The sequence below is a fragment of the Neolamprologus brichardi genome, chromosome 16 (genome assembly GCF_056152115.1).
Source record: "Neolamprologus brichardi isolate AB-2024 chromosome 16, ASM5615211v1, whole genome shotgun sequence".
NCBI classification, from domain to species: domain Eukaryota; kingdom Metazoa; phylum Chordata; class Actinopteri; order Cichliformes; family Cichlidae; genus Neolamprologus; species Neolamprologus brichardi.
Window position 1 is genome coordinate 25,049,074 of NC_142119.1, and position 12,961 is coordinate 25,062,034.

The 12,961-nt window shown below is 37.3% G+C and overlaps 2 protein-coding genes across 2 annotated transcripts; one reads left to right on the forward strand and one right to left on the reverse strand.

Annotated features, from left to right (window-relative positions):
* Positions 1–683: 683 nt before the first annotated feature.
* Positions 684–2,818, forward strand: mettl5 (methyltransferase 5, N6-adenosine). The gene is made up of 7 exons (XM_006788491.3): positions 684–926; positions 1,001–1,115; positions 1,205–1,389; positions 1,924–2,006; positions 2,178–2,229; positions 2,300–2,349; positions 2,712–2,818. The coding sequence occupies exons 1-7, from the start codon at positions 827–829 to the stop codon at positions 2,751–2,753; spliced, it is 627 nt and encodes a 208-aa protein (XP_006788554.1). The 5' UTR covers positions 684–826; the 3' UTR covers positions 2,754–2,818.
* Positions 2,284–11,030, reverse strand: ssb (small RNA binding exonuclease protection factor La). Its single transcript, XM_006788490.3, has 12 exons — positions 10,933–11,030; positions 8,711–8,777; positions 8,520–8,623; positions 6,644–6,818; positions 6,289–6,396; positions 6,084–6,187; positions 5,345–5,416; positions 5,211–5,253; positions 4,972–5,112; positions 4,275–4,461; positions 4,014–4,124; positions 2,284–2,931 (listed from the first exon to the last, which is right to left on the reverse strand). The coding sequence occupies exons 2-12, from the start codon at positions 8,768–8,770 to the stop codon at positions 2,852–2,854; spliced, it is 1,185 nt and encodes a 394-aa protein (XP_006788553.1). The 5' UTR covers positions 8,771–8,777; positions 10,933–11,030; the 3' UTR covers positions 2,284–2,851.
* Positions 11,031–12,961: the final 1,931 nt, after the last annotated feature.

A 12,961-nucleotide genomic window follows, 5' to 3' on the forward strand; every position in this document is an offset into this window, starting at 1 on the left:
CCAAGGACTGGAGGTACTGAAGACAGAAGGGTTTAAATACTTAGGGTCAACCATCCAAAATAATAGACAGTGCACAAGAGAAGTGAAGGAGAGCGAGCTAGAGTTCTCAGAGCTGAGGTTTTCACTGCAGTGACCGGAATAGCAAAGTAGAGAGATGGTTTGGACATGTGTAGAGAAGGGATAATGGATAAAAGAGGAAGACCACAGAGAGGATTCAAAGAGTGGATTCATATAGTAAAGGAGAACATTCAGATGGTTGGGGTGACAGAACAGGATACTGGAGGTAGAATGAGATAGAGGCAGATTATCTTTTGTATAATCAAAAGAAGATACTACTACTACTACTACTACTAATAATAATAATAATAAAAATACTACATGTGCAGATAACAAAAAACACATAGACTAACTGTCCGCACAGAGTAATCTGCGTGTCTATGTAGCAAAAAAAAATATGTATTTATTATTTTTTTAAAAAAACATTGTAAATTTTTAATAACAAAGGGAAATGACAGATTATTATAAAAGTATGGATATTAAACTAAAATTAACATTTTTTTGTAAAACGGTTTAACAATATTGTCATCATTAATTTAATCACTAATATTATTATTCGTTTCATAAACGCTATTCGCGGGTAGGAACATGTGCGCTACCACGGTTTATCGTCGGATTGTTTTGGTTGACGTGCACAGCTGCTTATCCCGTGGAACTTCTTAGCTTCAGTAGAAATCATGGCTCAAATTAACCTCTCAAGGTGATTTAAACTAAAGAAGGAAATTTAAATTAACCCACTGTTGCACGCCAAGTTGGCACATTTTAAGCGATGAAACTGAAGGAATTAGAAAGCTGTCTGCAGCAGGTGGACACATTTGAAGAGCCAAAAGTCCTTCTTGAGCAGTATCCAACCAGTGCTCATATTGCAGGTATGACGGTAACAGTGACGATCAGTTGAGCGTGTAACAGCACATATTTTGTATTCATTATTTCCCCCCCGCAGCATGTATGCTCTACACAATCCAGAGTACATTTGATGACATTGAGGGTAAACTCGTGGCAGACCTGGGATGTGGCTGTGGAGTCCTCAGCATCGGAGCTGCGATGCTTGACGCAGGGTGAGAGCATTGTTTATAAGTTTAACATAGCCGTGGCCTACTGTAGTCTATTCTCTTCTCTGTATCTATTTTTTTCTTTCTTTCTACAGTTTGTGCGTCGGCTTCGATATTGACGATGACGCTCTGGACATATTCAGAAGAAACGCAGAGGAGTTTGAGATTTCTAACGTGGATTTGATCCAGTGTGACATGTGTCGTCTGGAGCCAGAGGCGTACGCTGAAAAGTTTGACACTGTCATAATGAATCCACCATTTGGGACAAAACACAACCAAGGTGAGCGCATGCCTTAAATTTGAACGGTTTCTTTCTTTACTAATTTTGAAAACCCTCTTATAACTGAAGCACTAGAGACTTAAGCCCCCCAGCCTAACAAAATGCAAAATATCTCAAAGAAATAATACATTTAAGTTTATTCCGTGTTCATGTTATGGTAATAAGGATTAGGGGCAACTTGTCGTTTGCACACAGTTCTTTACTGTTGCAATTATATGTGCACACTACTCTCTTCACTTCATGTGTCCATCTGTGGAGCGCTGTTTAAAACCTCACTGCTGTGTGTGTCCACAAGTAGCTGATCAGTCCATGAGGTTTAGAATGAACCAACTAGCCCCAAAACATGCTTCTTTATTTCTTTTAAATCATTTTGGGCCACAGACAAGCAGTGACGACAGTTTTGTCCACCTGAGCGTCCACTCACCAGCTGCCTAATTTGTCACAACTGTTTGGGCAGGCTGTGCATTTGTAGTCACAGGAGCATCCCTTTAACCCTTCATACAGCCCGTTACTTATTGTTCTGTTTTGTTTGAGGTATGGACATGAAGTTCCTCCGAGCTGCTTTAACCATGGCAAAGACAGCAGTTTACTCACTTCATAAAACGTCAACACGAGAAGTAAGTTCACCAGCCCCTGACAGTCTTTCAGGTCTCTGAAAGCTGACCTTTTACATCTTACTTAGCAGTTAATTTATCAATTTGGCCATTAAATATGAAGCCAAAACTCACATCTCTATCTACAGTATGAATGTTGTGATGCCTGATCTGTGTTTTATGATCCCATTGCAGCACATACAAAAGAAGGCAAATGACTGGGGAGTAAAGATGGAAGTCATAGCAGGTAAGAAAAATAAAGCCCATCTTTTTTTTTCTTCTATTATTAAAATATTCACTAAATACTTTTATTACAGAACTGCGATATGACCTGCCAGCATCTTACAAGTTCCACAAAAAGAAATCGGTAAGATTACATCAGACAGTACATGTTCTCCAGCTTAATGTGACACAGGACAGATTTCCCCCATTTTTTGGTAAATGATTTATTTGCAGTCCACATATGCAAACTTAACAAATTAGCAATGAAGATATTTTCAATCAGTTAATGTAGGAAAACTAACGGCACACACATTCTAGATGTCACACAGGTCTCAAAATAAACTAAAATCTCCTGGTGAAATTAAATTATAATGAAAAAGCAAGTTTAAGGTAAATGCAATGCAAAACATCTTCAAAAGAGAAACATAGGTACACAAATAATATAAGAGGCACATTATTCGGGGACATAAAAGGCTGCAAAATGATGCTTTGAACATATTTCTCCAGGTTGACATCCAGGTGGACTTCCTACGATTTTCCAAAGCTTGAAGTTTTCACTGGAATGGACTCAAGTTGTCTCTGTATTTTCCATTTTCACTGTTTGTAATAAACGTTTTCATTAAAGAAAAATTGATTTTAAGTCATAACTAAGATCCATTTTCAGTTTTGATAACTTTTGCTGCAGGACCAAAATCGGTATCTTCCCGTTCTCTCTTTATAGTTACAGCTGTTAAAGGGAAAAAAAACAAACAAAAAAGAAAATACAAATTAGATAAGAAATAATCTTAACACAGACTACAATATGTTCCCAAGACTACATTTTGAAGCAGAATATTGAAGTACAATATTTTAGCAGAAGGCAATGGAGCTTTTGAAGGGCAGGTGTGATGTGACTGAGTTCTGGTGATGATGCAAGCAGCAGAAGTCTGGAACAATTGAAGTTTATGAACAAGTTGAGAGAAAGACCAAAAAGAGCTACAGTAGGTGGGTCCTAACCGAGGTGTGACCAAGGATGGCAGTACAGTCAGGTAAAAGAGATGGATGGAGGCGAGTGTGCTTGAAAAGAAAACCTATTATTAAGCATGACACCCAGAGTCTGGACCAGAAGGAAGGGAGAAACTGTTACATTTAGACAGAGTGGATTTGGTGCCAATGAGGATAACCTCTATTTTATCAATTTAATTTGAGAAAATTGCAAGGATTTGATTTTCTGGAGGTAAACACAAAGGACAGTGGGTGGGATGGCAGCAGTAGGTTTAGCAGCCCGGTAGAGTTGAATGTCATCAACATAACAACGGAAACTGATATTAAGTTTATAGAAAATAAGGATCCTTGGCCCCCAACATTTGGCCAGTGAATTAGAGACGTGGTGAGCCACATTCATCTAGAGAAGATTAAGTTCACCATCAGAGGGTGTGCTGGAAAATTCTACACTTCCTGGCAATTCATTGAGAATATGTAAGCCTGCGAAATGGATTCATAATTATTTTATGTTGACTCTATATAGTGACCCATTGTCTTACACATCTATAGTTTAGTGTATATCGTGAGTATATAGCACTACTTTGTTTTCTGTTTTTCACGTGAGATCTGCTATCAAGGGGAGGGAAAGGGTGGCAGCAATGTTGTGCCTTCATCTGCGTACATTTATGAGTTTAATTGTTAGAAAAATGACAAACAGGAAACAGATGACAAATAAAAGAGGGCCCAGGATAGATCCCTGGGGGACTCCATTAGGAACTGAAAATGAATTGGATATGAAATTTTTGAGTTGAATGAACTAAAAGCTCTAAATGATTTTGAACTTACCCTTCTCCTCATGGTGATCATCGCTTTCAAACTTTATCTTTTTTCCTTGGTACTGAGTTCTGCCTTGATCTCTGCCACCTCTTCCCCGTCGGCCTCTTCTTCCTCTTCCACCTTTTACGACAGACAAGACTACCTTACTAAATCATATACACGTTCATCTATAAAGGATAGACGACACTGTGGAACTGTATCTTTATTGACATTAACGGATTACATTCCAATGCAGTCAACAATGTTAAACAACATGAAAATGCATCTCACCTCTGCCTCTGCACCTGCTGAATGATCCTTGTTGAGACTCTATTATCTTCTTCATTACATCCTTCTCCTCATCTCCTTCAAGCAGCTGCCATGTGACAGTGTTGTCGTTGATTTTCAGTTCCTCTCCATGTTCTTTTTTGGCTTTATCTAACGCTTCCTGTGCTTTCCCGTCAAACAGAAGGGTGCCCTTATCAGGAGGAGAAAAAAATAAAATATTTAAACAAATAGTATTTCTTTGAAATGAAACAGCTCTACTCATTTTCAGTCCTGAGTCATGCCACCATGTTGTGTTGTGGGAAAAAAGTCTGTAAACCTGACTTCAGTTTTCTGGTTTATCAGTCTCTTTATTGTCATGCAAACATTAGAAACCTGAGGAAGACATCACCCCCTTTCTCCAAGAGACAAAATCTCTCTGTACTGTCAATGAAAACTGCTTTCTATCCTTGGAAATTTCCTGTAATTACCACAGATGTGGATATTATCATTCATCACCCCATTAGTCTAAACAACCCCAGACATCTCGTCTCTCTTGCAAGGACACAATTTCACCAGATGTCCCCAACCCGCACAAATATAAAAACACAAACACACAAAACAAATGGTTACAATTAAAACATGTTGAATTGAATTACACAAGTAAATGATGTAAGTAGATAAGGTTATACCACATGTATGAAGAAACAGATGGAGAACATACCTCTTTGGCCCCTCTTGTGAAGTCAACCCACTTTATGTGTTCGATGCCAGAGAACAATTCATGGAAGTCTTCTCTTGAAACACCTTCAAGCTCTCCTGAAAACTTCAGTAAACGTCCTGACTGCTCATCCAAAAGCAGATCCTGCAAGTAAAATGAGAAAACATCATTACAAAGCCTATTTATTCTTTAAGTGGTGCGTTCATTAGCAGAATGAGCTCACAAACATTTGGAGAGCTTACCATTTCTTTTTTTTCTGCGTGTTTCTGCTGTTGTTCCTTTTCCCTGAATATAAAGGACAGAAGTAGGAAGGTTATTTTTCACAAAATGTAAAATCCAGTTTTATGATTAAAGATACTAAAGAATATGTACTCACTGTTTAACTTTTGCTTTTGTCTCTGCTTTAAACTGTTTTCTCTCTTCTACCTTCTTGGCATGGTAGGCTTCCCTGAAAGAAAAAAACAACAACAACAAAAAAAAAAAAACAGCTGATCAATTACATTGTTTCACACAGAGAAAAAAAAAGGTTTGCAAAACCCCAGTTAAAAAAATGCATCTCATCCAGATATATGTATGTAGTTTAGTATAATTGTAGAACTTTGTTACAGCTGTTTTCTACCCTCTGTATCCCAGAAATACCACCTGTATTTTTCTTCAGGGATAGAGTAGTTTTGTATGATTCACCAAAAAAAACCTGTATAATCTTTGATTCTCTCGGCTTCTATACTAATATCATTTAAATGCTGGTAAAAACTTTACAGGCTCCATGCCGGGAAACATTTACTTGTTAAAACCGACATGATCGAATGAAAAGTGCACAGCAAGCTGAAACATCATCAGCAGATGTGCTGTCACATTGTTCACAAGGTCAAGTATGATGGGCCTGTAAGTCTGTATTGGCCCAACACACAAAACAGTTCAGTTTCTTTGTTCAATTTAAAAGATTTAAAAAAAAAAAAAAAATTATAAAAGTTATGCAAGCTACTTCATCCGATTTAAAGGCATCAAAGTACATATGACACATCTGCCACACCTCTTAAATCAGTGAATTCTTTAATAAATCACTGACACCATTGATAGCCGCTAGCTAGTGCCTAAAAAGCATCACAGCCTACCTTGATAACACAAGCATCTCGTTGTCTTTGAATGATTTTATATCCGTGCGTTCTAGGAACTGCTTGGCTGACTCTTCAGTGTCAAAACAGATAAACACAGATCCCTGAAAAGACAGAAATATAAAAATTATATAAGAGAAGGTCTCCTAAAATTGAAAAAAAAAAATTTTTAAATTATATACATCTCAAGTTCTGTTTCCCGTACCTTGAACTGCCTTTGGAGGTTTCTCCTCATCTGAATGTTTACTACCGAGCCTTTGCCATTCAGCCACTCCTGAATCTCATCCAGGGATGTTTCAAGAGGGAAACCTTTCTAGATGAGGAATTGACAAAATGTAGGGAAAACAGTAGGAATACAATCAAGGTGGAGAATAATTATGATTTTTGTCTACACAATTTATAAGAGTGTGGGTAGGCTAAAGATGTATTGCACTGTTGTATTACGCTGCATTAGTTTGAAAAAAATAAAAGTTGTCTGAATGCCACTGTGAGCACAAACAAATATTTACGCATTCTCAAAGCAGTTGCATACAGTTAAAAACAAAACAAAAAAAACTTGCCATGTATACAGATTTGTGTTTAAGTGCATCCTTGTATTCATCGTCCTGTTCGGGTAAGGGCTTGCTGGGAGACCTCCTGATCTTTGTCTTGTCTTCACTGATTTCCAAGAGACCAGTCTTTGACTTCTCCAGAGCTGCAATGAGGACGCTGCTGTCTGTGGTTAAAGACTTCAACCTATGAAAAGAATGCAAATCTTTCAACAAACACTCAAATGATAAAAATGGTAAATGGCCTGCATTTGTATAGCGCTTTACTCAGTCCCTAAGGACCCCAAAGCACTTTACACTACATTCAGTCATTCACCCATTCACACACACTGGCAATGGCAAGCTACATTGTAGCCACAGCTGCCCTCACAGAGGCGAGGCTGCCGGACACTGGTGCCACACCACACCAGTCCCTCTTTGAATTCTCTCAGCCTGGTCATGTTATGTATGTGAGTGGGGTGGGCACTCATTTCAAGTAATAAAGCTCAATTAGAATGTAATTTGCTGACTCACACACTACATTACATTCTAAATATACACTTTAATAAAGGGATTACAGGAATGGATTCCTCCTGCTGTGTTAATTTGCCCTTGCTGTGGCCACTTGTGACCTGGCTGCTAACAAGTGAACTTGAGGCACAGCATGAGAGCATGCTCTCATCTCATCCTGCCCATCATGAATCATAGAAAGGGTCCAAACACACCGATTAGTCATCACTATGCTCCTTTTCTTGCCCCGCCCCCCCACCCCAAACAGCTATACTCAAAAGCCTACCCTTGTCCTTGTGGACTGAAGGTTGTTACTGCAGCTTCAGTATGTCATGTTGTGCTAGTATTTTTATACCAAGTGGAATAGAATTGCAATCCATAAAAGGCTGTTTTTCACAACAATAAATATAATAAATAATATACTGGTATTAAGCTAGTTAATTGCCAATTAGTGTCACCCATCAATCACACCTCCTTTAGTCATTACAGGTGTGGTGAAGAGAATAAAGCCACTTCAACAATGCAGTAACCACAATGTGAATGCACATTGAAACTAACATTCACTACAGCCACAGGCACTGTCTCCTCCTATTAGCTGCACTCGCATGCTGCATTTTAAGATCCTAACACACATATACACCAAGACCCAAAATATCTAAAAATACAACCTCTAGAGGATGACAAAACGTGGGACTTGATAGGACACTCTAGCAGAAATTGTCAGAGCATTTTACATCATGTGTCAGCTTTCATTTATTAATTTTCTGTGGCTAATTTCTGTGCTTTAACAGGTTTTATGGCCAGTTTCTGTGCTCATATTTCAGCAGATAAAGCAGTGTTAGAACTGCACTGCACAGAAGGTAAGCACAGTGTTTAATGCCGAGTTGTGATAACCATAGTATTTAGTTGATCTGTAAAAAAAAGTGTCTAATATAAGCAACCAACAAATATACCCCACAGGTATATACAATTTCACAGTGAAAGAATTTTAATTAACAAATTTACAAAGTAGATTTTATTGCAGCGTCTCATAACGTCAAACAACACCTTAAAAAGTGCATCTAAAATTCAGTCCTAAGTTTAGTTAGAGACTTCAGATGATGACATTTATAAATACACAATGCAATCAGCTAAAAATCTTAAGTTAAAGACTTCTCATCAATCAGTAAATACAAGTAAGTACATCAGTAGTACTGAATAGTAATCTAAAGTTGAACAAACTGAAGATAGCGCCTGGACTTTTAAACCCCACTTATATACTTCAGAGTAGAGTTCCCCCCCTTAAAATCTCAATAAACAAAAAGCATAGGTAAATAAATGAAAGCCAAAAATAGAGACTAAAATAAAATAAATACAGTCATTATTTGACACGGAACGCATTAAAGAGAAATAAACAAACCTGTTGAATTTAAGCATTGTCTCCAAAGTCACCCAGCCATCATCGACCTGCAGCTGCTCTTTGAGAAACCGGTCTCTTGGAAGATTGTGATCGCCAAAGTAGTACTGAGTAGGAATCATTTACAGCCAAATCAGGACCAATTTTACCTGGTAAATACCAAATTATGAGTTTAAACTTTAAATTGGAAATACCTCGATTTGTCGCGCCACTTTCCCCTCCAGTGGAGACATCTCTTCTTGACTTTCTGCCATTTTGGTTCTGCATAGAAAAAAACAAAACAAAAAGAAAGGTGTCCTCTTGAGATTTCTCCGATGTTTACAACAAATATTTAAATAAAAAAAAATCTTATAAGAAGAGATTTTATCCATGTTATATATGAAACAAAAAAATCAAAATGTTTTTTTCGGGGAGCTTTTTTGTATTAACTGTAAATTTTATATTAATGGCAGATTCCCAACATGTGGGTCGCAGCCCTCTGTTGGGCTGTGAAGGTACTGCAGGTGACGTCATTCACAATATTTATCTATAGTTAATAAAATTCACTTATCTAAATTCTTGATTGTCATAAGTTTTAAAACAGACTGGACACACACACACACAAGATCCTATAGGATAACTTACAATTTACGATGCACTCTTATTGGCCAAATATATTAAGATTTTGGTTTTACTAATAAATTAATAATTAAAGATTAAAAGGAATAAAATCTGGATTAAAAATGATTTTTCTGTAACAAATCGTAAAGAACTTTTAAATTAGGTTTTGTAATTTTGTTTATAATTTGCATGAATTACACTTAAAGAGAAGCTAAACTAATGAAACAAAGCCATGACACTTAAATATTTTCATTATTTTTCATTTCATTTGATTTTTGATGTACCTCTTAATTTGTTAGAAATGAATTCTTTTGAGAATCAAGTAAAATATCTGAAGGTCAAAAACCATGAAAAACACTTGTATGACAACCTGTGAAATCAAAAATCTAAACAATCTAAAACATGGCAAAGATTAAATTTATACAACAGGTTGTTCTAACAAATATTAGGCTTTAGTACTCAAAGAGTCAACTGTTTTAAACAGAAGGTATAAAATGACTAAAACCAAAAAACTGCCAGGCTTAGGCAACCTGAACCATGTTAATGGGAAAAGGGGCCCTTTCACCCTTAGAATTATTATATTTGTTGATATTTTATGTTTGTAAACACAGAAAGTTCCATTCCCCTTTGCTGTAGTGAGGACAGCGCAGCTATGTGGCCATTTTAAATGGCCTGTATTTACATAGCGCTTTACTAGTCCCTAAGCAACCCAAAGCGCTTTACACGCCCAGTCATTCACCTATTCACACACACATTCACACATTGGTGATGGCAGCTACATGGTAGCCACAGCCACCCTGGGGCGCACCGACAGAGGCGAGGCTGCCGGACACTGGCGCCACCGGGCCCTCTGACCACCGCCAGTAGGCAACGTGTCTTGCCCAAGGACACAACGACCGAGACTGTCCAAGCCGAGGCTCGAACCGGCAACCTTCCGATTACAAGGCGAACTCCCAACTCTTGAGCCACGATCGCCCCGCCCTCATTTTCTAGGGATGTTGCTTGATCAGCTTATCCGCAAACCAAATGATATTTACGAACCTCCCTAGCCGACATTCATCAATGTTGTGCTGGCTGAAAGTTGAAATACAGCACGAGGAAGAGTATAAAGAAATCGAAAAAAACAAACAACAAAAAGCAAATAAATAAATAAAACCCAAAACTGAAATACAACATAAAAGCCAAACGAACTAGGGAAAACATATGATTAGCTATTGGCCACGTTGTCACTGGTATGAGGCCTTGCTGTTGTCTGAGTTTTTGTAAATTATCTGCAAGGCCATACAGGAACCATCTTGAAGACTTAATTATAATAACCAAAGTAATAACTTAATGCAGTTAAACAGTTACATGCACTATTAAATAACATTTAGTTGCTATATATTTAGCTAGACATTTAGATACACGCCTTTAGATAGATGCCCAGTTTTAAATCTTACAAAAGGGAACCTAAACCTAAAATAATCATAATTAACTACGGGCTCATCTAGCTCCACGGCTAACCTGTTAGCTTAGCTCTTTCAGTACACGGGCCACGCTTGGCGTCAACACAACAAAAGCAGCTTCTTATTTGTCTATCCACGCTATCAGTACATGTTTTAATAAATTACGTGATTTGTTAGTGCGTGAATTACTTTTTTTGTAGGTAAATTAAAGTAGTCACCGCTACTCTGCTAACATTATTCTAGCTGCAGCACGCTGTTTAAACCTGCTGGAAGAAAATCCACTCTGTTCCTTAGTAACGTTATAAAACACTCCCTGGGTAACATAAAAAGCCTTAAAATTTGTTTTCACAATCGTAAAAAGTTGCACTTACATAATGAGTCGCAGCTAGAAGTACTTTAAGCTGTTCAATCCAACAGTCCTCACTTCACTGCTCGCACGTTGTGGAACTGCGTGCTACGGAGCCCACCAAGGGCCAAAAAAGACTCATGTTCGCGCAAGCTCCTCTGTGCTTGATCCCTGCAGCAGAACAACAAGAAATTTGGTCTTTTTCATTATGTATACGTGTTAATGCTTTGGAATAATTTTCTCTAGTACATATTTGGGTATTTAGAAAATTAAAATTAAGAAACTTAATTTATCAGTGCACAATGTTTTAATTAATTAATTATTAAATTGATCAAACTTAGCCAGAGTGCACTTTAAAATCACAAGACATTACCATCTTATTTAAAAGTTTAAGCAAACTGATCGATGTGCATTTGTTTTTCAAACACAGGAAGATTCCCAAGCCTGAAATAAAAATAACGTAAGACTACAAATTTATCCAAAAACTTCAGTATTCTTTTTACATGTTCCTATACCTGTTAAACGTTCTTATGCTTTTCATATTTGCGCTTAAAAATATTATTTTTGTTTGTTTTTTGTTTTTGCTAAGCCACGTATTTACGCGAATAGTGTGCAAGTTTGATACTGTATTATAAACTGCGATGATATATCACAACCACAAGATGCCGCTGTGATTCTAATGACGGCGTTTAGTTTTTATGTGTCATTTTAAAGTTTTTGTTTTTCGTATTTATTAGGTTGTTTTTTTTATTGATGTGTGTACCTTTTATAAACAATTATAGTAGGACTTCAGTTGCACCGATTGTTGTAAGAAAGGTCAGACTTTTGTCAAGGCTGACATTTCATTAGCTTAAAATAATTTTGCCTCTTTCCTGACTTTGTTTTGGGAGACATCTACATTGTATTTTTATTGTTGTATGTGTGACGTAAATATCACCCATCTAAGTTTGGGAAAAGACTGTTGTTATTATTATCAGCATTTTTCTCTTTTGATATCAACTTTAAAAAAAATGTAATGTAGCTCGTCTTCTTTTAATTATTTGAATTTAAGATAAGATAAGATAAGATAAGATAAGATAAGATAAGATAAGATAAACCTTTATTAGTCCCACACGTGGGAAATTTGTTGTGTCACAACAAAAAGTGAACAGTGCAAAGTTGCAGCAACAAAAATTAATAAAAACAATGGAACAGGATGAGATAAAAAAAAAAAAAAAAAAAAAGAATAAAATACTGTGGAGGTGACTGTGGAGGCCCATTTGAATACAGTGAGCTCACTGTCATGTCAGGAAACCAGTCTGAGATGATTTCAGTTTTGTAACATGGAGTTTTATCCTGCTGGAAGCAGCCATCAGAAGATGGGTACACTGTGGTCATAAAGGGATGGACATGGTCAGCAACAATACTCAGGAAGGCTGTGGTGAATAAACAATGTTCAGTTGCTACTAAGAAGTTGAAAGTGTGCCAAAACAATATTCCCCATACTGTAAGACCCCAATCCTGAACCTTTGTTACAAGGCAGGATGGAGCCGTGCTTTTATGTTGTTTTTGCCGAATTCCTTTCATGTAGCAGCAGAAATCAAGACTCATCAGACTAAGCAGCATTTTTCAGTCTTGTATTGTTCAAATTTTGGTGAGTCTGTTTGTACTGTAGCCTGTTTCCTGTTCTTAGCTGACAGGGGTGGCATGCAGTCTGGTCTTCTGCTGCCAAGTTAGCCCCGCTTTAAGTGGTTATTTGAGTTACTGTTGCCTTCCTATCAGCTCAAAGCAGTCTGGTCATTCTGTCTTGGATCAGTTATTTCAACTTGCGAACTGCCACTCACTGGACATCTTCTCTCTGTAAACCCTAGAGATAGCTATCTGGGAAAAACCCAGTAGATTAGCAGTTTGTGAAATGGCAACAACCATGCCACATTCAAAGTCATTCACAGGATCATCTTGAACATGTTTACGTGCTTAAATGCAATGAGTTGCTGCTATGTGACTGCTTATTTAATATTTGTGTTAACAAACAGTTTAACAGATATAACAAATGAAGTGCCAAGTCCATAAAA